Source organism: Tiliqua scincoides, chromosome 2 (genome assembly GCF_035046505.1).
Source record: "Tiliqua scincoides isolate rTilSci1 chromosome 2, rTilSci1.hap2, whole genome shotgun sequence".
Classification (NCBI taxonomy): Eukaryota; Metazoa; Chordata; class Lepidosauria; order Squamata; family Scincidae; genus Tiliqua; species Tiliqua scincoides.
In genome coordinates this window covers 154,996,085-155,023,341 of record NC_089822.1, presented here as the reverse complement: position 1 = coordinate 155,023,341, position 27,257 = coordinate 154,996,085, and the positions used below count along the sequence as shown (strand labels likewise).

The following is a 27,257-nucleotide window of genomic DNA, read 5'->3' as shown; positions in this document are numbered from 1 at the left end:
GAATGGGGAAAATATGGACAATGGCAACAAACACAAGGTGAATACAAGGGGTCTGTGGCCCAACGTTTTATAACTAAAATTCCTATAGGGAGACAGAGACTATTGTAGGGTGAACTCACAGCCCTTTTTTCTTGAGGGTCTGTTCCCAGGTCAAGGCAGGTACCTCTGTTGTTGTGTACCCTGCAGCAGGGGACTCCTGGATTCTGCAAGAGGCCTGAGCCTTCATTGTCATCCAACTCTTGATTGAACTTTCAGCTATGTTGGTGAGGGGAGCAGAGGGAGAAGGCAGTAAATAACTTCAGAAGCAGGATGCTCTGATGCATGATGTGGAGACCATGGATAGTGAGAAGCTGCCCTGCGTCTTTCGTTAAGCAAGTTATCCAATGAATCTGACTAGCAGGAGATTCCGAACAGACTAAATGACATATTGTAGCTCTTCACATAGCACGTAACTAATGTGTAGAACTCACTGGCCCAGGATGTGGTGATGCCCACTAGCCTAGGGTGACTTGAAAAGGGGATTAGGCAAGTTGATGGAGGACAAATCTAGAAACGGCTGTATCTCCAGCTGAAGAAAAGAAACCTGTGAATACCAGTGGCAGGGATGCAGCAGTAGGTGAAGTCTGTTTGCTGGTACATTCCACTAGCGGGCATCCCAGTGGCATCTGGCTGGCCATTGGAGTACTCAGGATCCTGGGCTAGATGAATCTTTCCTCTGATTCAACAAGGCCCTTCTTAGGTTCTCTGATTACCTTATGGATGTACATTTTCAGCTGTGACATTGAACTGGGCTGCTATATCGCTGCTGTGCAACCATCTCAATTATATTTCCCTTTCCTCTTATTTGGCAGCAGTTTCTTCCTCGGTATTCATCGTGGCTATTTTGGTGCTCTTGCTGCTCTTGTATCACCGAGACCCTCTGTGCTGCCAGTTTCTGTGCTCTTGTCGTTTCTTCCAGAACCCCAGCCAATATGTGAGTATCTCATCTGCCTTTTACAGCTATTATACCAATCTCTCAGTCCCACTAAGCACCTTAATTTCGCCCACCCTCAAACCTGCATAAAGAGCCTTCTTCTTTGTGCTCTGCTTGGGTTAAGGAAACCACAGTGCACCCTGCTAAGCTTTTTTTCAGTGTATCTTTGCATGGCCTGATCTCACTGCTTGTATAGAATAGCCTCTGTTTTCCCTCCCTCTTGCTGGGTAGCAGCTCAAGGTCTATTTGCAGTTCTCTCCCACCTGATTGTAGCGTTGTATACGGAGGGACTCTGAATTTCCTTGCTCCTTTCCCATTCTGTCTACTGACAAAACTCTTTCACCTGGGCCTGTCTCCAGTTGGCAGCTTTTGAGCAAAGATTGTACTGTCAAGAGGGGGACAGCATCAAAGTGCAAGAACTTGATATGGTAACACTTTGAGTGACTCATGTCACCAGGGCAATGACGGGCTCCCTCTGTGCAAGAGAGAACAGCGCCCCTCCTTGCTTCTCTGGCTCTCTGTTTCAGAGGCAAGCCTCCCTCCTTTTGCAGAAATGGAGCACAGCAGGGAATGCTACTTTAAGGCTTGGGGTAAATGCAGACAATACTCAGCTGCTGGTATCCCAGCAACCAGTATTATACTTTTCACAGTGCACGACTAACAGGCAAAGGGAGAGAATGTTCTATCCATTCTCTCTCTCTCTCTATCTCTATCTCATGCACACACTTTCACAGCTGATGTTTGTGTGCAAGGGCCTGGAGAAGAGGAGCTCTTAGAATAAAGGGGGGCAACTGTGTGACATTTGATCTCAACCCCGCCCCCCCTTTAGACATTCAAAAGAGCCAAACCTGCCCAGTAGCCTTTATAGACTTTTTTCATGGTTGTTACTTCACTCAGAGGGAACAAATCTCATTATTAATTTGACATTTTTTTGTACTTGGATACATGCCAATCCAAAATTGCCCATTGCCAGCAACAGGACTGGGCTTCAAAACCATCCTAAACAGGTGGCACAAAAAACACGCTCTGTATCTTCATGCCTTGAAAAATGGCACCTGCTGGCTTCTGCAAATTGAGCGACTGTTAAAGGCTCAAGAGCTAGTGAGGCTGGTTTTGTTCCTTGGTAGCTGGCAATGCTTCATGCCCTGATTCTTTTGCATGGTTGAGGTGAAAGGAGTAAGAGAACCAGGAGAAAAGATTGCTATGTAAAGATCATCCATGCCTCAAGAATCCTATTCATTGTTCTGGACAGTAGAATGAAGATGGCAGAGAAACTTGATGTATCTCTTCCTTAGAGAGCATGAGAAGAATTGCAGGAAGGAATGGGAAACTGGTGAAAGAGCAGAATTGGCATAGGGTCAATATGTCCTTTTCTTGTTCCACTTCCTCCTCCCTCTCCAATATATATTATTCAGTATAAAGGTGTTTTCCTCTTCTGTTTAAGAAGTGCAGTTGAGTTCCTGGCCTCCTCTCGGAGCTCATAACAAGTCATAGCAAGTCCTTTGGAGCTCACGTGGTAGATAAGAAGCTGTGAAGGTGGCCCATTCTTTCCCTCCCTTCTTAAATATCTACATCAGACAGCTTTTGAGAAGGACACTCTGGCAGGTAGCTGGGAAAGATAATGACCAGAGGTCTAAGGAAAATTTTGCCACATGATACACACAGGACTTATCCGTAGTGCTGGAGTCAACTCTGACATGTGGCATGTCTGTCCTCAGTCTTTCCTACTGAAGAAACTCCAGGGTTTGTAATCTTCCACAGTTCAGAGTAGAAACTCAAAGAGTTCCATATTTCACTTTTGGAAAAAGAAGGTTTCTAGCTCTCATGATTGTGATGTAGGCAGTCTGCAAATGACTTCAGTGTCCTAAAGCAGGGCCACTCGAACCCCAGCTCAGAGGCCAGATTTGGGGTGTGGGCAGATCCGTCTGCCTGGTGAGTGGACCTTTTGGTTCTGCCCAGGCACCCTGCAGCATCCTTCTTGTTTGGAGGACAGCGATGCTCTGGGCAGTTGTATCTGCTCAGACGTCCTGTTGCATAGTCTTTTGGGATGCCAGGCAGCAGACACAACTGCCCAGAATGTCCCTGTCCTCTGAATGAGGAGGACTTCACACAGCACCCTGGTGGAATGCTCGGGTGTGGTCTGGACAGGTACCACATTCCAGGTGCACAGCAGTCGCTAGTTTGAGTGCTGCTGTCCTAGAATAAAGCCTCTGTGCCTGCATAATTACTTGTCCCTACCTATGGCCTCTGGGACCAGTCGTATGCCCTAACTCTTTGCTACAGTTGTGCTTTTGAGCGTCTTCAGTTCGGTAGGGAAAAGAGGCTATATAACACTAGTTCTTCCCCTCTTCTCATGTTGCTTGAAGTTTACTGCCCTGTTTTTACAGCTATCCCATCTGTGTTCAGGAAAGTTAACAGGAAGCCCAGTCCTGAGCTGCCTGGCGTGTGGGGCTGCTGCGGTGCTGAAAATGGCTGCCGGAGCATCCTAAGCACTATCTGGGAGCGCTGGTGACGCCTCAGAGGAAAGGGACCTTTGTCCCTTCCCTTCCCCAGTAAGGCACATAGCCCCACAATGGGGCAACCCTTGGGTCACTGTAGAATCAAGAGCCTCTGTCAGGCCAGTGGTCTAACTTCCTTCCTACCCTCTTCCTGCCGTCTCCCCACCCTCCCCTCGCCTTCCCCCATGCCCCCCACCTACCTCTCTGCCACCCGGCAGTTTGTGTGACTGTCGAGCAGTGGAGCACCAGTGATCCACCGGTGTTAGTCCAGCGCCGGCTGGCACTGAGCTAGCACTCGTGTTCTGCCAGTGCTAGGGCCTCGCAAACATGCCCTTACGGTATGTTTGTGATAGTGGCTTACAGCCAGCTTACACTGGTTAGGTTTGGGCCCTGAATCTTTTATTTTATCTAATAATGAATCCTAGCTTTATATGGAATCTTGCAAGTTTGGAGGGACTTAGTGAATTTTCCTATTGAGATAATGTCATGATGAATCCAAAGTCTGTAGAGTAACTACCAAGGATGAATTTCAAGGAGATGACGTCTGTCTCATTCCTGATTCAGCCAAGATGATGTTCTGAGTAGATACACATCGGATTGTGCTGAAGTAAGTTCCACTGTGTTCAATGGGGCTTATTCCCATGGAACTATGTATAGGATTACAGCCGTTGTGATTGAGGTTTCCTCAGGATAGCCTTTCCCACGAAACTTTGTCATGTAAATTTCCAGTGTCTAATTTGGAAGGCTATAGAAACTTGGTTTTTGCCTGGCAGCTCTGGGCATAAATGGAAATCAGATTTTGAATTGATTTTTGGAATCTGGCAGAATTGGTCCGGTATCATGCCTCCCATTATGGTTGACTTTAAGCCATATACAAACAATTGATTCAAGTCATGGCAGGGTTATATGAGAGGGATTGGGGCCTACCACAGAGTTGCAGGCTATACTCAATTACTGTCCCATCCTGTTCAAGGCACTGGACAGTAAGTCATTAAGAATGCAGCTCTATACTCACTAACTTGGAAGTGATTCTCTTTGAACTCAGTTGTACTTATTTCTACATAAACATGCCTAGGATTGTACTGTATAATATTGCAGTATTCTCAGAGCACAATCCAGAGGCACCCATGGGCTGGCGCAAGTCCTTTGCCATAAGGCACGTTTGCGCCTCCTTGGGAGGAAGCCAGGTCCGTGCTCAGAGGTGCGCTGGCCTGCGGAGGCTGCCACAAGTCCCTGCACTGCTTCCTCCATGAGTCTTGCGTCAGCCTGGTTGGACCAACGCAAGGCTTTAAGCCTTGGGAGGATGGGTGGGTGGGAAGGAGGTGTTCCTGGGCGGGGGGACAGCGAGGGGAGGGTGGGCAGTGGGCAGCCCTGGGGAGGGCAGGTGGGGAGCGGGAGGCAGGGCTGGGATCCGGCAGTCATGCCGGATCCCAATCCCCATTCCCAGGGAGATCAGAGCGGCTTGAAGCCACTCCACTCTCCTCGGACTTGTGCCATCTCAGAAGGTGGCACAAGTCTGAGGAGACCCATTGGGGCAAGGGTGCCTTACCCAAGGGTCAGGGGTAAGAGGAAAAGTTTCCCCTTGCCTCTGACTGTTGCCTTGGGCCCCTATCCTGCGCTGGATACAGGGCAAGCCTCTTGGCTTGCCTGTTCCAGCGCAGGGTAGGATTGCGCCTCAGTCATCTGACTCCATTTTGATTCTGACTGCCTGGTGAAAAGGCCCGTGTTTACTTCCCTGGACTTATAGTTCTTTACCTTTACCACAGTTTTTTACCTGAAAGCAGGCTGGTGGTACAATGTATTGAGAATATTGGTCTCAGGGTGGTTAATGAAGCAGTCGCACACATGCCCTTTAGTCAGCATAGAGCAGCCTGCTGGAGCTCAGGGCCATGTGAATCCATACCAGGTGTCCGATTGTTTTACAGACTGTAAAGAGGCAACCTCCAAGTCTTATTTGTTCAGGGCTCACCTTTCAAATCCTAGATTCAGTTTGTAGAGCTGTAGGAAGCCAAGCTACTTGTTTTTGCTCTGAAAGGGATTAATTGGAGACAATGGCAGCCCTCTGTGCCATTGGATTGCTGACTCTTGCGGAGGTAGTTCCGCCTGAGGAGACTTATTTCAAAGCAGTGGACATACACCCTGTATGTACATATATACACCCAGTATATTCATAGCCTGCATATAACAGGAAAAGGAAAAACTGGGGAGGGTAAAATGTAAAGCTAAAGCTTTGAGTCCTTGTAGCCTTTCAGGGTCATGTTATACTTTTCACAGAATTGTGACTGTCCATGCACCAACATATATCTTTATAGATTGTGGAGATGTTAGTTTTTGCCAGCTTTGGTCTGAATGCCCATTTAAATTCTATTCCTGAAATTGACAAACCGTTTCATTTTCTTGGGCCTATAAGACCAATCTTTCTGTGGTGTACAACCACCGGTCTTACATCCTTGGAAGCAAGTCACTGATCAGTCTTTTTGTAGTGTCTTGGGTCAGTGTGTTGCCTCTGCCATCCTGGTTTCTGGCCTCTGTTCTTTCTGTTACATTGTTTCACTCCCTCTTTCTTCCATTCCGTTTGCTTTTATGTGTTGGTGCTCTTCCTGTAGGGACTTACTGGGTTGAGTGGGGGGGACAGCTGTCACCACTGCTGAAGTTCTGCTGCTGCACGCAGAATTCTGCTTTTCAGAGGAAAGATCCTGTTGGTGTGAGCTCTAGGAAGGACCAGTGCAGAGAATTTCTGCAGATGATTCACTCTTGTCAACACTCAGGTTGATTTGGTCACAACTTCCAGTACTGTCATAATTACTCTGATAAGAATCCACAGTATGGAAAGTACTGATAATTATTCATTGGACTACTGCTGATGTGGAAATAGCATGTTAGGCAGTGGTAATGATTTTACCACCCCTGCCTACAGCTGCAGTTAAAATTAAATATCCAAATAACTGAGATGGTTCTCATATGCCAGTATGAGTTATATATATGAACTACCAGGTTATACACCTTACAGATGGAGGCCATCTCTGGCATAAAGACGGATCACACCTGCAGGGATGGTAGGTTTAGCCCCTTGCTTTCTCTCTCCTTTGCAAGTGATTCTTTGTGAGGAGTGGGACATGTCCAGAGTTCCTGCCACTTCTCCTGGAGCTATAAGAGTGTGTTCAGGTGTCCTGGAAACAGGAAGAAGGAGATACCCCTTTGGCTTGTTGCCTAGATGTCCACACAGAGCGCTTTGTTGTTCTCTAAGGGTTATTTTTCCTTGCTGCAGCTGGTAGTTGTAGTATATGGATCAGGATTAATAGCATTTTGCAGCATTAACTTGATATTCAAATTGGCATCATTGAAAATGAGTAGGTATAGCAAACAGGCCCCCCCACGAGTGATTCAGCAAAAGAGGTTGTCAAGGTCAAATAGCTCTCTATGCCTTTTTTCAGCAATGAAACTTTTCAGTTGAGGTGATGTCATATAAAAACTCCACTTGATTGTGATTTACACACACAATTCTATGTAATATAGAATCCTTGGCAGAGCAGTCCTTTGTCACATGCTACCCTACTCCTACTCCTAGGGAGAGGCACAGTTAGCTGCATAAGCAGAAAGAGTCACCCATGAGTCAGTGCTTAGGTAGGTGCCTGCCTTGATGCACACTGTATAGAGTAGCCTGGCCCTGCTGTTCTTCACCAGCTGATGGTATTCAATGGCATACTGCCTCTGAACCTGGAGGTTCTTGACAAGTAGCAGTTGTTAGGTCTATCCTCAGGTCAACCTGTGAGTTTCTTAGTTCAAGTGGTGATTTGAACCAGAGTCTCCCTGGTACAAATCGCACTCTATCCACTATACCATGCCAGCATAAATGTATGTGATTTGTGGGACTGCCTAACAGTGCAATCCCATGCAGTAGCTGGAAGCAAGTTCCTCTGTGTTCAGTGGAGTTTACTCCCAGGAAAATCTGGATAGGATTGCAAATTTACGCTTTTTCCCCTCTCACATAATACCAGAACCCGGGGACATCTACTAAAATTGAGTGTTGGGAGAGTTAGGACAAAGTATTTCTTTACCCAGTGTGTAATCAGTCTGTGGAACTCCTTGCCACAGGAAGTGATGATGGCATCTCGCCTAGATGCCTTTAAGAGGGAATTGGACAAATTTCTGGAGGAAAAGTCCATCACGGGTTACAAGCCATGATAGGTATATGCAAGCTCCTGATTTTAGAAATGGGTTACCTCAGAATGCCAGATGCAGGGGAGGGCACCAGGGTGCAGGTTGTGTCTTGCTGTCTTGTGTGCTCCCTGAAGCATTTTGTGGGCCACTGTGAGATACAGAAAGCTGGACTAGATGGGCCTTGGGCCTGATCCAGTGGGGCTTTTCTTATGTTCTTATAAGCTGGTGCTAGCAAGGCTCCCCCCCCAAAGGAAAGCGTGGCTTGTAATTATTATTTTCCTTTTCTCTTTTTCCTTATCCTATAGGATTGTCCTCCTCCTTACTTCAGCAGCAACCAGCGACTGGTAGGACCCCAGGCTGGGACACAACGCCTGGAGGGTGCTACTGAAAATCCTGGCATACAGGTAGGAGGATCCTGTTCACTAATGGGCTGACACACATCTGTAAGGCCAGGTGACTGCATGTGGGAAGAGGCTTGGTGGTAGAGGCCAGCAATGCACAAGGAAGATAGGTGGTGGTGGGGATTCTCTAACTATAGTTGGTCCTCTGCAGCTGGTTCACTGGGCTTTATTATTTTTTATGTTTTGAACCCATAATTCTTGCCTTCCATAAATGTCCCTTCTGTTATCCTCACAGCATAAGTTAGGCTGAGAGCTTGTGGCTAGCCTGGGGCCACCCAGGGACATTTGTGGTTAAATCCAGGACTGCCTGGTCAGAATCTAATATACTGCACCACACTGCATTATCTTAGATCTCCTGAGTCTTAGGCTGGGACTTTCAGTGAAGATACTGGCTTTCAAAATACAGAATGCCTCGCTAGCCTACAGGCTGGTGTTTCTAACAGAATGAGGTCTGCTTTTGGCATCTATATCGTGGAAACTGGTTTCACCAATCGCAGCAGGAACAGCTTTAGTCTGATGGATGGATGGATGGGAGATGGGAACCTTACAGAGATCCTGCAGTAAGAACTAGATCTATTCTTCCCCTTTTAGTATTATTATGTTCTGAGAAACCACAGGAATCTCATGCAGTGGCAAACTTCATAGTGACATTAGGTGGGTGTTTTATAATGATCCTTGAACCATAATTTCTTATTATGTTTTCTTTTACTGTGAGTGCAGGCCTTTTTTTAATTGCTGCAGATTACTAGTACAGGCTGTTTAATTTTGGCAACCGATCTGCTAATTCCACTTATCTACAAAGGCAATTAGTTAGCCAGTTTCCATTGAACCGCAAGTCATAAACTGTACCACTTCAGACTACAAGTTGAAGATTACAGGTTTGAAACCCTGTAAACCTATGCCCCTTTAAAGAAGATTTCCATGCACATAGAAAACTAGGAGGTCATGGAGAAACCTGACATAGAACTCTTTTATTCTAGGAAAGCACTTAGACATGTGGTTCCCCCACCACTAGTCTAAAGTGGTACAGTCCAGGAATAGCCTTACTATCTGATTTTGCTGCATGGGCAGACTGGCTCCAAGTCTCTCCCTTGTTTGTCCCCCCCCCCCCCAAAAGCTGACGTATGTGTTATATTTTTAATTAGATTTTAATCCTTATTGAAATGTGAAGGTGAACAGCTGATTTCTGCAATTAGCCTGGCTTGCCACTGCACTCACATGCAGTGCATGGCACCTGCAGTATGTGCAATGTGCAGTCTTCTTAGCAGGAAGTGTTGTAACTGCTCCAAGTGCAGGGAGGAACCACATGGTAATGGTGGAGATCCAGCCTCTCTTTCCAGTTGGAATCTGGAGAGAAGGCAGTGTGCCTGGGAGGCACAGGGTGTTGAATTTCAGTACTGTGCATCATAATAAGGGGGCCTGGCAGCAAAAACAACCATCTTACTTTAACCCTCTTTGTGATGCCTGTTCATTGAACAAAGCACCTCTGGTATGCCCATTACTCTAGGGCTGAGGTATTCAATCTGTGCATTCCGCCTCCCTTGGGAGGTGTGGCTAGCTTCATGAGGCATTTGGGGAGAGAGGTGGCTGCAGCTGATTCTGCAGAGCTCTGCTCTGCTCAGCTGCACCTGCTGCCTGCTGACTTGCTGCTTTTCTTCAGCTGTGAAAGAGGTGGGTGGGGCAGCATGAGGCTGTGAAACATGGTGGGGGGAGGTGGGAGAGAAGGCTGGCTGGGCATCAGCAGAGGTTCTGCATCTCATCATGGAGCTCTCTCCATGTGCAACCTCGCCCCAGGGACTACATTTCCCAGTGTGCCCTTGCCCTGGGCAACCTGGGATTGGTCAAGGCTGGAGGAGAGGAGAGGAGAAGAGTACGGAGGTGGTGCATTTCATCAGCACAGGGCTCCTGGCAGGCTTCAAACTGGGAGGGAAGAGTAAGTTCAGCGAAGGAGGGAGCCAGCCTGCTCTTAGTGGGGGGTGTCCAAATGCCCCAGCCTGCATCCCTCCATCTTGCCTAGGGGGAATGGGGTGGCATCTGCATGTTGGGTGTATGTGTGTGAGTAGCCCCCATCTACTTTGGGGTGAGTTGTAGTCTTGCTTGTGTGGCTGCAATCCTTTCCACACTTTCCTGGGAGTAAGCCCCATTGACTCAAATGGGACTTACTTCTGAGTAGACCTACATAGGCTTGGGGTCTGTGTCAGCTTAACCAAGGATTCTCACCTTTCTTTTTTTCCTCCAAAAAAGAAAAAAAGCCACTCTTGATGGCTTTGTCTCCAAAAATTGATTAAAAATTACAATCCCCATTCCTTTTTAACCATTCTCCTTTTTCCTCCTGCCTCCTTTTGGGGGGGGGGGTACTCTGTTGGCTGCTAGTTGGCAACCTTCAGTCTCGAAAGACTATGGTATCGCTCTCTGAATGGTGGTTCTGGAACAGCGTCTAGTGTGGCTGAAGAGGCCAATTCTGAGGAAGTCACGCAGACATTTCAGCTGGACTTTGGACTTTGCTCTTTGCTCTAAGTCTGGAGAGGTTGAAGAGCTTTCCCTCTGATCTGGTCCGGAGATAGATGCCTTCTGTTGCAGTTCCAAAGGCCTGCTTCAGCAGAACAGCGAACAAAATCCCAAACAAGGTTGGTGCAAGATGTCAAAGGGGTCTGATGTGGAGCCATTGAAGACAACAGTGCCCTTCATGTCCTTGTGGAAAGAGCTGATGATGCTGAGGAGCCTGGGTGGACTTCTGATCTTGGGGAGAATCTTGAAGAGGCCGTCCCTGCTGACCAGGTCGAAAGCCTTCGTGAGATCTATGAAGGCTATAAAGAGTGGCTGTCGTTGTTCCCTGCATTTCTCCTGCAGTTGTCTAAGGGAGAATACCATATCAGTGGTGGACCTGTTGGCTCAGAATCCACACTGCGATTCTGGATAGACGCTCTCTGCAAGTACCTGGAGCCTCTTTAGTGCAACTCGGGCAAACAGCTTCCCTACAACGCTACGGCTGCTATTGTAAGACAAAAGACACAATCCTTGCTAGGTCTACTCAGAAGTAAGTCCTATTGTGTTCAATGGGACTTACTCCCAGGAAAGCGAGCTTAGGATTGCAGCCAAACAGTCTCTAGGTCTCAGTTTGCATCAGTTTGCAATTAGCAGATACACACAAAACAAAATCTTCTCCCCCAGCAAATTCATCACTTCCCCCCTCCCTTTCCCAAACCCTCCAGATGTGCTGCTAACAAACTCAGGGCAGATTCCTAACCAGGTCTACTCAGAAGTAAGTCCTATTTTGTTCAGTGGGGCTTACTCTCAGGTAAGTGCGGTTAGGATTGCAGCCTCAGAGTGCTGGCAGCTGTTTTTTTGTTTCTAGTGTATAACACCTTCATCCTCATTTTGGGGGTAACTGAGGTGAGGTGTTGTAATGGGGAGCTGTGGCCAATGGCCACAAGGATCAGGGGAGGCCTGAGCTGGAAAAGTTCAAGAACCACTGCTCTAGGGAGAGAGAAGGCTGCCAAAAACTCAGTACTTGCACCATGCTGCAATTCAGTCTCCCAAGTATTCCAAATAGCCTGCCCTGTGCATGAGATGGCACTGGATTTGCTTCCTCTTGAAGTTCTCTCAAAACATGCTTTCAACTGTGCAGTGAAGATATCTGGCTCTGCCCTTGAGCTCCTGTAAGATCCCAGTGTAAATGCTACGAATGCACCTGTCTGTTGTGGCTGCCTGCCAACCCTGAACTGTGCTTATTGCAGGCAAAAGTATAGTTTTATGTAAGCCCAGCAAGCTAAGCAAAATAAGTGACATGGAACAAGGAAGTGATCTTTGTTTCTCTCCTGGGGTTGCATATCTAGGGAGATGAGCTCTTCTGTGTTGGACCTCCCAGCAGCTATCAGCTCCCTCCATGGGAGCAGCAGCCACACCTGCCAAGCTACGAGAGTGTGCGGAAGAAAGATCGGCAGCGGGAGATCCATCAAATGATTGCGGAAAGATTTGGTTTGTGGGCAGAGGTCTCTCCAGAGGTGAGTAGCCTGCAGCAAGGCCCTTTGGAGGTCAGAAACACCATCTGGAGGGCCAGGATTGTCCTCACTGGAGTGTGCATTTACAGAGCTTGCCTTAGCATTGCTTCTTATGATATCGCAGGACTCTGCTCTCTCTTTGCAGTGGCTTTTTTATCTCTAAGGAAGGAACACAGAGTTCCAAGAGATTCTTTTGCCAAGCCACTTGTTTATATTCCTTCTAGTTAATGATTCATCCTGTATCTTTTGAGAGGTAGTGTTTCTGTCTTCCACAAGGAGCCAAAACAGACGTGATGGCAGCTGTGAACACAGTGCTTGCCTGTGTACATGTTTGGCATGCACCCTGCCATACCCCTGGTGTGCAATTTCCATATGCCAATGGGCCAGCTAACATGGGAAGTGCATGATGGGGCACAAGTGAAACATTTTAATGGGCAACCAATTGATATATGGCCTCTGTCGCTCTTGTTTCAGTTCCAAGAGAGGAGTTACGACAGGGCAGCAACCCTCATAGACTATCAACTTACTAAGATTAAGATCTTGTAACACATACTAGTGTATTTGAGATCTGAAGGATTTCAGTCCTCTTTTGCTCTGCTCATCCCTCTTGCAGCATATTGTTTCAATCCAAAGCATGCTTACTTGGAAGGAAGCCAAAAAGTCCCACATTGAACCAGGGACATGTGGTCAACGGGGAGGCAGGTGAGGCTCCACACAGTTGTGGGTGCTTGGGTGCCTCACACAGCAGTGGCGCTTTTTGAAGGACTCCAGTGGAGAGACTCTGCCTCACCTGCCTCCCCACCCACCGCACGTCCCTGCACTGATCATATGTAGCTGCTTCATGTTGAGTTGGACCATGAATAAAACTAGTTCAGTGTTGTGTACAATGATTGGCAGCAGCTCAGAGGGATCAGCGATCATACCCAGTCCTGATGCTTGGGAACCTTTCAGTTGGAGATGCCAGGGATGGAATCACCTGGAACTTTCTGCATACAACGCTGGAGTTCTATAGTTGAGCTTCTGGCCTGTCACACATTGCAGAGCATGGAGTCTTCATGTATTGCTTCCCTGAATCCACCACTCTGTTTACTTCATTGGGGACTGCTGATCCAAGTTGAGAGGATGTGCAACAAAACAGTGATAATGATTTGGCATTTCCTGTCCAGACCCACAGTCATCATCCCTGCCAAATGGAATGAATAAAGTGTTGTGATTGGACCCAGTTTGATTTGCACCCTAGCTAAAAATGGTGAAGTACACCAAGCCCTCATTCTAAACACATGAACTTGCTTTCAAATAACATGGTTAGGATCACACAGTAAGGACCTGTCTACAATTCTAATTTGAACCAGTTTTGAGTCGGTGCCACTGTCATAGCTCCTAATCCTGGGAACTATAGTTCTGTGAAGGGACTACGAATCTGGACTAGGGAATTTCCTCAAGCTGCATCCCTCACTGTTCTTCATGGGAAACCATAAGAAATAGGCGGAAGATTATTGGTGTATGTGTGTGCATGTTTTTTTTCTGTTTCTCAGAGAATTGAAGGCAGTATGATGAAGGCATCATTGCTTCTATGCACTGATCCTCCTGTTGCCTCTGTTCAAAGGCTTTGTAGTGCTTCAAAAATCAGCCAAACCTGTTTGACCAGTGGTGACAAAAGGAGAGCAGTGATCCCTGTGGGAAAGTGCTTCTTATCAAACCATCTTCAGTTCCTAAAAAACTACAGCCCCAGTTTAAACTGTTTGAATGAAGCATACTTCTATCAAACAGGTTCACATTTATAGTGAAAAGAGTTAAGTAGTGAAACATAGATAATTTTGCTGAATGGACAATCCACTTACAATTGGATTGTACAATATACAATTCCTTGATATACTAGCAATTGATTAGCAATTAGTAGATCAAGGAATAACTGCTGTCAGCACTCTAGCACAACATTACGTTTAGATTGCACTCTTAACGTGGACTTTGCAGATAAGCAAAGTCCTCATAACAACCCATGGTCTAGATAAGGGAAAGCCCAGAGTAGATAAGCAGGAGCACATGTTCAAGTGAATATTCTAACTTAGCAGCTTTGGGCTTCGGATTCTTGTACTCACATCACATATCTGACATTGTACCCAAGTCTGAGATTTATTTTCCATAGCTTCAAAAGCCTGGAAAATGACTAAAAGATGTGAGAGTGCTTGAGTGATGAGATTCATTTCAGTGCTCAGGTGTTGATAGGCATGGGAAGATAAGCTATACAAGCCCCTAGGATAGGACAGGCAATGAAAGGATTCCTTAATGAAAGTCCCAGAAAGGAATTTTGACCCCAGGAAGATGGATAACACTGGACATTCTTACATAGCCTGGCTCAGACAAGCAAGTCTTGTCTTGTCTTGTCTCTCTAGCTGTCGCAGACACTTGAGCAGAAGTTGATCCCACAGATAAGTTGAGGGCAAGTTTGGAGAAATCATGGAATTTTCTATCACCCTCAGATAAGTCGGGGGTTAAACTTAGGGGGGTATCTGATTATAATTTGTCTGATTTTTACTAGAGGCCAGATACTGAAAAATAACCTACCAGTAATTGTTACTTAAGAACTGTACAGTCTCTAATTTATTAAAAATATAGTAAAAGATCCTAAGATACATTTTTATTCATTAACTTTTTAAATTCTGGTCTTCACAACCTTTTTGTAAACACTATCAGAGTAAATGTACTGTACACAATATACCGGTAGAAGCATTAATCAAATCCTTCTTCAAGGTGTCTGGTGTGTTAGGTGATGGTGTTATCCTAATTCCCACCTCATGCTCAATCAAGCCAGAACCTATGTGAATGTATGCAGCTGCCGTTATTGAATCAGACCATTGCTCCCGAAGCATTATCTGTACTGACTGGCAGTGGATCTCTAGGCTTTCAGGCGGAGGTCATTCCCGGTCATACCTGGAGATGCCAGACTGAACCTGGGGCCTTCTGCATGCAAAGCAGGGGTTCCGCCACTGAGCTACAGCCCTGACCCTCAAATGTTTGTCTAGGGCAAGGAAGGGCATGATCATGTAAGGTTCATTTTTGAGGAAGCATAATGGGTTCCTTCTTTTTCTTCAACAGTTACCACCACCCTATGAGCAAGCCTTGAGATATCCTGCAACCCTGCCAGGAATTGGGGCGGTTTCAGAGCTGTCCACCAGACAAAGTTTGCCAGACATGCTCCAAAGTTCGCCCACGTACCAGCCTCAAAGAAATACATCAGTATAGACTGAATGGAAACCCTCCAACCTCTCTGTGACACTGGCAGATTTTCAACAGGAGTTTCTTTGCCATGGTGCATTTCGCCACGCCCTTTTGCTCAACAGCAGCTGAATGAAACTTTCCAGAACTTCACAAAGCCAGCCGAGTCCTCTGACCAGCACTGAGATTTGCACATGGGATGATCTTGATCCCCTCCTTCCCTCTGGAACTAAGCCTAAGGATATCTGGGCAAGAGAACAAATTATCTGGGAAACTATGGTCTCTATATTTTGCAGTACCCAGTATCAGATGCTGGAAAGACTTCCAGCAGGAATGGACTAATTTAGGGAATTTGGCCATCTAAAGAACTGGATTTAGTGACTTTAACAGTACCTTTTTTTGCCCTAGGAATCTATAAGCCACATAGAAACACTACTGAAATGAGTGTGTCTCCTTGGGACAAAGCAAGGGTGTGGATTCAACAATATATATTATAAAGCCAAGGGGAAGATTCCCTTGTCACTTTAGGGACACAGCAAGGCTTCCTAGCCAAAGAGAATCCTTGGAGGAAGCACAGGCAGCTGCTTTATTTAAAAAAAAATTACCTCTGTGAGGCTCCAGGAGCTGCCAAACCTTCAAAGTATTAAGTGTCAAGAGCAGAATGTATTATGTATTTTTGGGTCATCTGAGAACAACCTACATGGATCAGGGAATGGGGCTTTGAGTGACAAAATGAATGTATTTTGCCAAGCCATATAGCTGAGAAAGGATTATGTGCAGAGACAAGACGGTCTCCCCCAGGTGGGGAGATAGTGATGACCAGCAACACTGATATTAACTCCCATTGTCATTTATTCAGCATTCATGTTTGTCAGACACAGATCTGACTTTTCTTATTGGAGGAGAGGTTTGTCTTTTACAAGCAAGCTTTTAAAATGTTGTTCTTAATGCCATAGTTTAATACTAAAACAATCTGAGCAGGGAACATGTGGGACTTCCTGTCTGGTTGAACATTGTGAGTTACAAAAATGGGGGGGGGGAGGGTTTTAGTAAGACCACCAAAGTCTCTCGAGGCACCTGAAAATACTATTTCACAGTCTGGTGAGATAATAACGTCCACAAGCTCAAATTTCAGAGCTATAGGCAGGCCTCCTCCTGTTAGAACCAGCACAGAATCAACACTAGATATATAGAAGCAACCCGACAGGCAGCCCTGGCAATGCATTCTCTACATCTCTACAGCAAATGTCCCCCTCCTTAATCAGTATTGGCACTGCTGTTGACTACAGTTAAGACTTACCTGGGGTCTCTTAACCTAGTATCTGATTGCAGCCTTGACTTCTATTTTGAGGGTCTAGCCCAGGGATGCCCAAACCCCGGCCCTGGGGCCACTTGCGGCCCTTGAGGCTTCCCAATGCGGCCCTCAGGGAGCCCCCAGTCCCCAATGAGCCTCTGGCCCTCTGGAGATTTGTTGGAGCCCGCACTGGCTCGATGCAACTGCTCTCAGCACGAGGGCAACTGTTTGACTTCTCGCGTGAGCTGTGGGATGAGGGTTCCCTCTACTGCTTGCTGTTTCATGTCTGTGATGCAGCAGAGGCAGCAAAGGAAAGGCCAGCCTTGCTTTGTGCAAGGCCTTGAGCTACTGCAAGACCTTCATTCATTTATATATAAGTTCATCTTTAATATATTCATTTATGTAAACTTATGCAAATTTATTCAAATTTTAAATGTAAATTAATTCTTTTTTCCCCCGGCCCCCAACACAGTGTCAGAGAGATGATGTGGCCTTCCAGCCAAAAACTTTGGACACCCCTGGTCTAGCCATAACTGCAGTTAATGGTAGTGTTAACAAGCCACTCAACTGTATTAAAAAGGGTGGGGGAAGGTTTACTGAAGGGCTAGGCTGCAGAGTTGACACATGCCCAGTCTGGTTAACTGCAGTTAACAGGGAAACAGCATTCTGTATCAGCCCAAAAGGAACACCCACCTCTGGGACAGCTTGGTACATTTGATGTAACAGAGATCACCTATGCCCCTCCCATCACTCATACAAAAGCCACACACTGTTCATCTATTGCATGTGAAAGAGCATCCGCTGCACTTCCTGTCCACTGAAGCACTTACTACACATACATCCCACTACCTATCAGCTGAAAATTTTAAAATAGATTTGGGCTTTCAAGGCACTTCATTAGAGTTGCAGGACAACAATCAATCGCATTTCTCTCATGTCTAAAAAGTAAAACTTAAAGAGCTAATATCCAAAAGATAGCATTGGTTGAAAACAATAAGGGTAAATTGGTGGATGTGACTAGACATGTATGTTCGTGATACACTAGAATGTAAATGGTGAATCTGTGACATGGGTCCCAGGGGTTTATAGCACCTATGGATCAGAATAAGAAGGTAGCTATAGCCTGGCTATAACACAGAATCAGGACTCCTCCCTAGATGGCTTCTCTGCTGCTCCAGAGCTCAGAGGACTGTAGAAAACCGTACTGCAGGAAACTGTCTCATGCCAAGTCAGACCGTAGGGCACAGGCCCATGTAGTTCAACATTGTTGAAAGTGGCTGGCAGCAGCTCTACAGGGTTTCAGACAGTGATTTTTCTCTGCCTTGCCAGGAGATGCCAGAAATTGAGCCTGGTAATTTTACATGCGAAGTATGTGTTTTACCATATTTTTACAGTAGCCAGAAGTAGATGGTGCTGTCATTTATAGGCAGGATTTGAGGACCACTTTTCTACTAATATTGGCCACTAATGTAGAATTTGAAGGCAACAAATGAGATATATGACAACATGTCAACCACCACTCAATGGAATGTCTACATAAACTATGGCCATTCTAATAGCACATCAAGTTTGTAATGCAATAAGCTGTTGGAGAAAAATCTCCTAATTTGCAAATTGCATTCCACTTGCAGAATTTGGGCTCCCCAGTTGAAGAATGTGAAGGATTTACAGTGGTGCTTCAGGTTCTTTGTTTGGCTTTGTTCATTAAATTTGGTTTGGGGATTTTCTTTTCATGAGTGGTGGCTTTAGAAGTTGCACTGATGAAATCTGAATGCATATGGAGCATCATATCCATAGCAGAGATGGGCTCCTCAATGCCTTAACATTATGGGTGGCAGCAAGACATGTCACTTTGCTGGATCCTTCTACTAAATTGCTTGTAAAGCAGCTGTACTTACCACATCACTGTCATCAACACTGCAAATGTTTCTTTTGCACATTACACTGAAGATGCAAATAATGCCATTACAACTGCCTGTGTTTTCAGGGCACCAATTCTCATACAAGGATTATAAGGAGAAATTACAGCATGTTCAGATGTGTGGTGTCTTCTGACAGTGATTGAAACAACACAACGTCCAAGTCACTCAGGGGTTGATAACCTAAACCCTTCCCACTAATGCTCTCATTGTGGTAGTAACGCACACCACAAGAACAAATGAATGGCCTTGAAACTATACCCCAGATGTGGAAAATGGTAGTACTGATATTATGCTTTTGGAAACAAGTGTTGACAATATTAATTTTACTAGTAATGCATTAGAGATTGAATATCTCTCACTGTATATGTTGTTCTGGTCATTCCAAGCATTGCCTTGCTCCCAACAGCAGGTAACTGAACAAAATCCTTTCAGAATTGTCTTTTTCGGGGTTCAGATCAATCTGAGCTCTTCCCTGCAGGGCATCAAAAATTTCAGAGCATGTTGATCAACTTGAAACTCCCAACCTCTCCAGTGGGAACAACATTAATAAATGTTTTGTACAGCACAGCTCCTTTGGGTAATTGACAGATCACCTCCCTGCTTTCTTTGCTGCGAGGAGGTGGCACGTAGACTTCCTTGGTGTATCGCACAATCCCATCTTCCAGAGCATAGAGCCACTTGTTCCGGCCCATCCCCACCTGGCATGAGTGAGCAGAATGATCATTAGGTAGAGAAAAAGGTCATGTCTGGATCAAAGTCCACATAGCAGCAAACGGCACATGACAGCCATATGGCCTGTTTGGCACACAGGCAATAGACCCAAATTCCAGGCTCAGCCCTCTAAGGGCTGTCATGATCATGGGAAGCAAGGCCACATAACCACCCTTCAGGCAGAAAGTGATGGCATACAGTGACAGCATGTAAAAGCCACACAGTTGTAAAAGAGTTAAGTAAAGAGTCTGTCATTCACACTAACAGCCCAATCCTACAAAATCCCTGCATGGTGCTTAAGCTGTGCTCATGCGGCTTCCACTGCATCCCGCAGGAATTTTCAGCTATCAACCACTATGGGACAACTCGACTAGCACAAATCCATGTTGCTCTGTGCAGATGAATCAGGCCTGGGAAGGGACTTGGGAATCAGTACGTGCCAGCACCACTGATTCCACCCCTCATGGGCCCAATCTGCCCATCCCTCACTCCATCTCCTTCTTGTTCCTACCCCGTCCCGTTCTCCACACACCCCTGTGCTGGGCTTACCTGCTTCTTCCAATGTCCACAGGCAAACCAGCAGCTTGCACTGCCACATAAAGCTTTACAGCTGCTTTGCAACAGCCTGCACCGGTGGAACCTGTGTTCCACCAGCGCTGCTCTATTAGGCAGAAAATAATCTTCCCTACCTTTGTCTAAGTATTAAATGACAAATCTACTGAATTAGATTTATTATATATTGAACTGAATACTCATTCATTCATTCTTTATTTACGGTCACAGACCCAACATTTATTGAACTGAATAAAGTATTATAAATTTTCTTTTCTAGCAGACTAAATGAGAATCAAATCTCATATTCAAAGTGAATATGAATATGAAATTTCAGAATAAAATGAAATGCCTGTTTGCAATAATGACAACCAATTTGATCACATCATCACAGGGTCACTGACACCACATGATGGGTAAAGACCATCTGAACTTTGATGGGATCTGGGTTTGGCTTAATCAGTCCTGAATTAATACTGAAGGCATTATATAATTTTGCCTAGGTATACTGTGGCTGTGCTCTGTGTAAACAGTAATTTATTTTTATGAAAAAGAACACACAAAATATTGCCAGTTATGCTACGGAAATAATGTTTCGCAAAACTCCGTTTAATGGGTTCTTCTGAATCTTATGACATGAATTCATCCACAGCACTGTGACGCATCTCATACTCTTGTTGCCCCACAACAATGTAACCTAACTATTATAATAACTGTAGCTAGTCAGCCTGCTGGCACTGAACAGTTGAGATGAATGCTTAGATGCAACCCAGAGAAGTTTGATAATGAAACACTGCCCATTTCAGGATAACGCAGAACAAGATTATAATGGAGCAAACAACTCTTGGAACATCCAACCAAAAAAACTTACATGAGCTCCTGGATGCCAGCGGATCACCCGCTGTGTTGCCAATATGTTGCCTGCATGAACAAATACCCCTGCAAGTGAGTTAGACAAAGTTAGGGACAAAAACTGAAAGCAAGCCATCCTTTGAGTGCATGCATGCTGAAGGGGAATGGCTCCACAAGGCCAAAGCTAGCCTTCTACAGCACCCCTCGCCCATGAAAATGCACATGATAAAATTACATAAGATTCTGTGCATTAGGAAATAATCATTTCTTGACTTTTGAAGAGAAAGTACCAGGGCTCAAGTTCTCAGTGTCCTTCCCTGATCTTAGATGTGCAGACCTTGGTACAGTATATACGGCTGCAGAGTGGAAAAGCATTTTGCACGTACTCCACCTCTTCACAAGCTCTAGACCTGACCTTGGACTAACCTTCTGGTTTTCCTAACCTAATTCTTTGTACTACTTCTTAATCCCTCACACAATACAGAATCTGATGCAGGCCAGGCACCTCAGATTTCTCAAAGGAAAAAGAGAACACACCCAACATGGATTATCCAGAACACAGCAATTGAGCACATTAACGCATTACAGTATTTACACAAGTTGGGGGCCTGCAAGAAGTTGTAGTAAGCTCAGCTGCTCTTTTCAACTGAAGCAATGAGGGCTGGGAGGACGTATGTGTGAGAAGGAGAAGACGACAAGAATGATTATAAAGCCAAGTAGCTTGGGGAAGGCATGGGTTTCAGCATTGTCAGGACTGAACTGTAGTACTACGTGTCAGAGGGAGGGGGGAGTTATGCATCTGGCAGACAGCCCCCAACCTGAATAGGGCAGGGAGGAACGGGTTAATCCTGTTTCATAGCCCAGTAAGCTTGCTCTTCCAGGGAATGATAGAGCACCCTCAATGTGCATGGCACTTTACAGAGTAATGTAAGCAAGGTGAGTTGCATACTCAATTTCACTTAGTTTATCAAGGCTCTTCTTGCTGCACTGCTCCTGAATTACACCCCAAGGAGAGATGAGATTAATACAGGCCCAAGTTTTTAATCAGCACCAGTGTCTTAAATAGGTAACTGGTTAGCTTGCTGCTGCCACCTGCTGGTCTGTCTCACAACAGACACTCAGTACCCAACCTTTGAAAAAGAGCACATACATAAGTCCGGAATACAGTAGAAAAAGTGCAAGTGACTTACTGAGGAGGTGGGTCAGGAGGCAGGCCTGCAGGCCCTCATTTACTTTCTAGTTCAACCTCTGAGGTCCAACAACAGGGCACTGGTGGCAAAATGTAGAGCTGGGGGCGGAGGAAATTACCTACTGCACTCCATATACTGGATAACCACCAGCACACTTGGATACAACAAATCTGAGCTGCTGCAGGTCAGGGATTCTAACACAGAACCCAAACCCTGGCCAGCAGAGCCCCCAGAAACCTGATCAAATGCAACAAATTAATACTCCTGATTTCCAAATGAGAAACACTTCGGCTAAGAGAGAAGTGATTATTACAAGGCCAGTCATGAAGGCTGATAATCTGCCATCTTACCCCCAACTGTTAAGCTAGTCAAACCTCCTTGCTGATTCACTGCAAATCACTCCACCTTCTACCAGAATAGCAATCACCTAACAGCCTGACTTACCATCCAGTTTTTTAAAGCCATAGCGTTTCCCAGGACTTTTACCTCCCAGGTTTTTGGAACTGCCTCCAGACTTCTTTGATGCAAACCTCACTGCAGCTGCACTCGTGGGGGGAAAAGACAGAACTGTATCAAAAGGGGGGGGGGAAAGAGAGAGAGAGAGAAAAAATTCAAGACTGACAAGTATTTCAAATGGGAAAGAAATCTGCCATGCCAAACACTGAAGGTAGGATTGTAACAGTCTTAGAAAGTTGAGAGAGAGCAGGACAGTGCAGCAATGAAGAGCATGAGCTGCAGGCCACCATGCTCAGCCATGCGCTCACTGGTGACCTGAGACAGAGTAAAATCATTGCTGGCATTCATTTGTTCAAAGAAACAGCGGCCTGCACTTTGGTGCAAGGTGAGATCCTTTGCATAAGGCACAAATTAACAACATTAGTCTGCAAAGAGATACTGAATTACCAGCTGAAAGAACTTCACATGTTGCAGGCAGATCGTCTACCATGTCCTCAATCAGCAACATATATTTTTTTAAGGCCCTGCCCCTCTTGTTTAATATGTAGTCTGAAGAAGAGTTCTCTGAAACTCAAAAACTAGCTTACTACTTGGTGACTTTTAGCTGGCTCTAATAACAAGTATTCTGTTCCTGTCACTATTTGGACTTTTCTAACATTCCAACATAGCTATTTGCATATTTTTTATTTAAAAAACTGTTCACGTTTACCCATATTTGGAATACAAACCGTTCTTTATTTTGTAAAATGGTTCTCATATAAACACGTATTGTAAATAAGTGCATAGAGTTATTTCAAATCAAGATCAGGGCTACTCTTTTAGAATTCTGCATTGTGGAACATCATTTCATTCTTTTGCTTACAATCTGTGGCCATTTCATTGTTGCTTCTAAAGCTCTTGGTTCAGCCCACCACGTAGCAGATTGTTAAAAAACATATGCAGCACAAATTTAAATTTTTTTAAGCAAATTTAAAACCCAGCATTAATTGGATCTTATTTTTCCACACATACACAGGGAGTCACATTAAAGGATTAGGACGGTTACAAAGCAACATTAACATGAAACAGGAACTGTGAGAAAGGGACAATATCCTCTACAAACAGCAGGGTCAAGGCAATAAGGCACCCACCTGAAAACAGCTATGGCCTATTCATGCATTTGTGAATACCTGCATTCTGAATCCACATCAGGGAGGCAGGACCCTGCCTACCCAGTGCCCACGCTATCTCACCTCCTTGGGAATCATCCCTTCATGAACTCACAGTAACAACAGATGCACGTGTGGCCATTCCAGCACATTTAAGCTGGATACACACATACTTCCTTATCTTCCCAATTTGTAAAGGAAAGGATTACATGCTGCCAATGTATGTGTTTCCCCCCACACCCACCCCTGAGTGAATGGGCCATTTGTCTTTCACTTGGCACAGAAAGTAACATTTGTAATAACATTTTGAATCAACCTGTGGGAACACAATCCAAATCCATTATAAAGGGCTGAATTCCAGCTCAAAAGTCCTAAGAAGGGGATGCAGCAGATCAGGATGTACAGTACTGGATTGTCTTTTAAACTCCCTTCCTGTTTCATGAAGAAGGGTCAGACTGTTGCTACAGAGGGTGCAAGAATGTGGCAAAGGCATTAAGGTAGACTAGATTGCCCAAAGGGTTCTTGGGCCTTTTACTGTTATGTACAGTAGTGAATTCCAGAAGGTACAGGTCGTCCCTTGTACCTCCTGCAAAATGGAAGTGCTTTGCACCCACTTTCTCTGAACGTCCCAAGCCTCGGGGAGCGCTGCAGAGGGCTGCGCAGGGCTCCCCACACCTCCTACAGCCTGCTACAGCCCTGTCTTCACACAGTAAGTCACAAGCACCCCCCTCGCTCCCCCTTAGACATGCGATCCTGGGGATCGCGTTGCTGCCCTAGTCCCTCCCCCGCAAGAACTTACTGAGGGAGTAAAGCTCCCTCAAAGTTTGAGAACCACTGCCCTAGTGGATTTAAAAAAAATCTGTGGATAAAAAAAACAGTAGAAAAATAGATTTAAAGACCCACTTCCAGGTTACTTGCTCCTCCATTACTCCTAATGGAATAAGGCTGCAGTTTTCAAACTCTCAGGGAGTTTGAAGACCGCAGTAAGTCCTTGCAAGGGAGGGGAGGAGCAACAGCCTTCCTGGGATGCAGGGAGCCCTGTGCGAGCATCTGCAGGGCTCCCTAGCCTTCCAAAAGTGAAAGCAGAGTGATCACACTCCACTTCTGGTTTTGCAGAAGTGGAGCAAGATTGCTCCACTTTTACTTTTAGAAGGCTGGGGAGCCCTGCAGATGCTCATGCAGGGCTACCTGCACACCTGGAAGGACTATGCATGGACTGGTGAGAGCAACCCAGTCTCTGCAGTCCCCCCTTATTGATGCAATCCTGGGGATCGCGTCATTGCCTTCCCTCTGCCCCCGCCCCTTAAGGGGGCAGAGGCCAGGGCTGTCAGGTTGGGGTGTCGCGACGCCCCAGTTTGAATAGCTCTGTAATAAGGGCTTGACATCCATAGGAGTTTGATTCTGGGACTCCCTGCTGATACCATAAAATGTGTTAAATAAAAGCAATTAAAAAAATAAAAAGTGCGCCCCTTTACAACTGTGATTTAAAAACAGCTTTTCTAACTGTTGTAGAGAAGCTGTCAGAAATTAGAAAAGCAAAGCACCCCTAGCCTTTACCTGGGTCAGCTGACGAATGGAATGATCACTTTCATGACTCTCTTGACAACAGTAAGAAAAGCAGTTTTTTTCAAACTACGATTTTAAAGGGATCATTTTTCCCCTTCTTCAGGGATCTGCACATTCCTTCTCATTTGCAGTGCCCATTCATGTCGAGTCAAATCCATGTATAACAAGGTTGGACCTGTATACTGTCTGCCACTTCCACCCAACTCAATATCAGAAAAAAGGAGAAAATTCTCCCTGCCAAATAAATTAAGAACACAGAAATCTAACATCATATTGTATCTAAAACATGCAGGCATACAGCATGGGTCCCACAAATGACAGAGATGGTGCTAAGGGTGCTATGGGGCTGTTTTGGCACTTCTCTATGCACTATCAGATTTTAGGGCCACTTGTCATGGACATGCTTTGGGAAATGGTGAGAGAATGCAAAGGGCTGCTGGAAAGGGGCAAGGTCATGTTCATTCCCTGTCCCAAAGAGAATTTCACCTGGATTCTCTCTCACACTTTTCCACAGAAATTTTAACCGATGTTCTTCAAACCATGGAGCTTTGCCCTTAAGGTGATATAATCATCACTTTCAATCACTGCTGTTCATTCCAGGGGCCATGCCTTAACATTTAAATTTCTATATAGCTCCCACCTCTAAATCAACTTCCAGCTATTACACATGAAACTCCAAATTTTTGCATCTCAATCTCCAGGATCAGAATCTGATCTTACCTTTAACTTTCAATCATGTTTTAAATACCTCCTTATATTCTCTGAAACAGCCACCTTCACCACCATACCACTGGCACAAAGAGCCAACATTTGATCTTTGCTTATCCAAGATCTCACTATAATACTCTGCATTAAATAACTATTACTCCATGCTTCCATACTCCTATTCATATTCATTAGCAGAACCCAGAAGGCCCTTATACATCCATTGTGAGGATGGAAAAATCTACACTTCAACAATTATACCTGTAAGTGCCACAGGTTTGTTAAAGATTGTGAATCTTAAGCTCACATCCTTGGAAATACTGTAAATACTTTGTAATTAGTAAAGACTCAGTTCTGAGCAAGTTTGAACTGAGCTAAAGATACTGAGCGCAAATACAATGGTTCGTGCCCTTTAACCATTTTCTTATGTACAGTATATTGAACATGCTTAAGTGTATCTTCAGTTAAGTTTCATTTAATAGGACAGATGGGAGGGCTTGAGTGTGTGAAAAGCACAGGCTGGAGTTCTGCCTGTGGAGCCAAGCTTCCCACCACTGCTTGTCATGTGGAGTTGCTGAGGCCTGGGGGGGGGGTGTCCTGCATTTACCACTGGACACCACCTCAAGTACCACCGGTGCAGGCTGACCAGATATCATAACCACAAAAGAGAACCAAGCACCCAAAATCAGAGGACATCTAAGAAAAATGTAGGGCATGACAAAAGCTAAAAACGCTCATATATTGATTCATGTGGTTAAGTTAAACATTATATTACTTATTAAATTTACATATGTTTACATATTGCAAATTCACATAAATTTACATATGACTTAAGAATTCCAAGAAGGCTCTGTGCTGCCTGCTCACAGGGAAAAGGAGGGCATTTAAGTTCTTTTCGAGGACAGGAGGACGTGCCCTGGCAAAAGAGGTCTCCTGGTCGCCCTGAACCAGTGGCACTGGGGGAGAAGAGAATGCCAACTGATGAAGCCAGCTTGGTGGTGTGGGTGCTCTGGGTTGCTTGATGATTTCCAGGGAATACGTTCCATCGGGGGTGTGAAGTGGGTGGGGAGGCAGGGCCTCCCCGCAGGAGTCCTTGGCAAAGCGCCGCCACCGTGTGAGGGGAGCACATGGGCTGCGGGTGCGCTCTTCGAAGGACCCCTGCGGGGAGGCTCTGCCTCCCCTGCCTCCCCACCGACTGCACGTCCCTGCCTCCCACACTCAGAAGGGGGAGGCTCTGGACAGCTCTACAGCTCGTGCCATGGATGGCAACAGCAGGAGGAGGCGGCCGGCAGGCAGGCAGGCAGGCGCGCCTGGTGCAGCTCCGACGGTGCTGCGCTCCTTGCGCACGCACGGGCAGGACCGGGCTGTCGGACACCCCGTGCGCGCGCCTGGCGGCTCCCTTCCCTTCCCTTCCTTTCCTTCCCTTCCCTTCCCTTCCCAGCACGCTCCGCAGCCCTCCTCCCTCCCCAGCCACCGCCACTCACGCTGCCCGGGGGCCGCCGCGCCCAACGGAAAGAGCCTGCACAGCAGCGCCGCCATTTGACCTTCCCTCGCCGGCTCTCCAAGCCGGCCCACTCCGCTTCCGCATCCGGATCGGGGAGGGGAGGCGAG

At 45.8% G+C, this 27,257-nt stretch overlaps 1 protein-coding gene across 1 annotated transcript; it reads right to left on the bottom strand.

Annotated features, from left to right (window-relative positions):
* Window positions 1–18,774: 18,774 nt before the first annotated feature.
* On the bottom strand, window positions 18,775–27,213 carry MRPL27 (mitochondrial ribosomal protein L27). Its single transcript, XM_066618295.1, has 4 exons — window positions 27,131–27,213; window positions 22,216–22,338; window positions 20,601–20,668; window positions 18,775–19,164 (listed from the first exon to the last, which is right to left on the bottom strand). Exons 1-4 carry the CDS (start codon window positions 27,183–27,185, stop codon window positions 18,958–18,960), a joined length of 453 nt encoding a protein of 150 aa, XP_066474392.1. The 5' UTR covers window positions 27,186–27,213; the 3' UTR covers window positions 18,775–18,957.
* Between the last annotated feature and the right edge of the window lie 44 nt (window positions 27,214–27,257).

Bases quoted from the DNA above. Each gene is read 5' to 3' on its own strand.
- MRPL27 (XM_066618295.1), bottom strand. From the start codon at position 27,185: ATGGCGGCGCTGCTGTGCAGGCTCTTTCCGTTGGGCGCGGCGGCCCCC. The intron at 22,339-27,130 runs GTGAGTGGCGGT...CTTTTGATACAG, and splicing joins CGCGGCGGCCCCCGGGCAGC to TTCTGTCTTTTCCCCCCACG. The intron at 20,669-22,215 runs GTAAGTCAGGCT...ACTCACTTGCAG, and splicing joins TGGCTTTAAAAAACTGGATG to GGGTATTTGTTCATGCAGGC.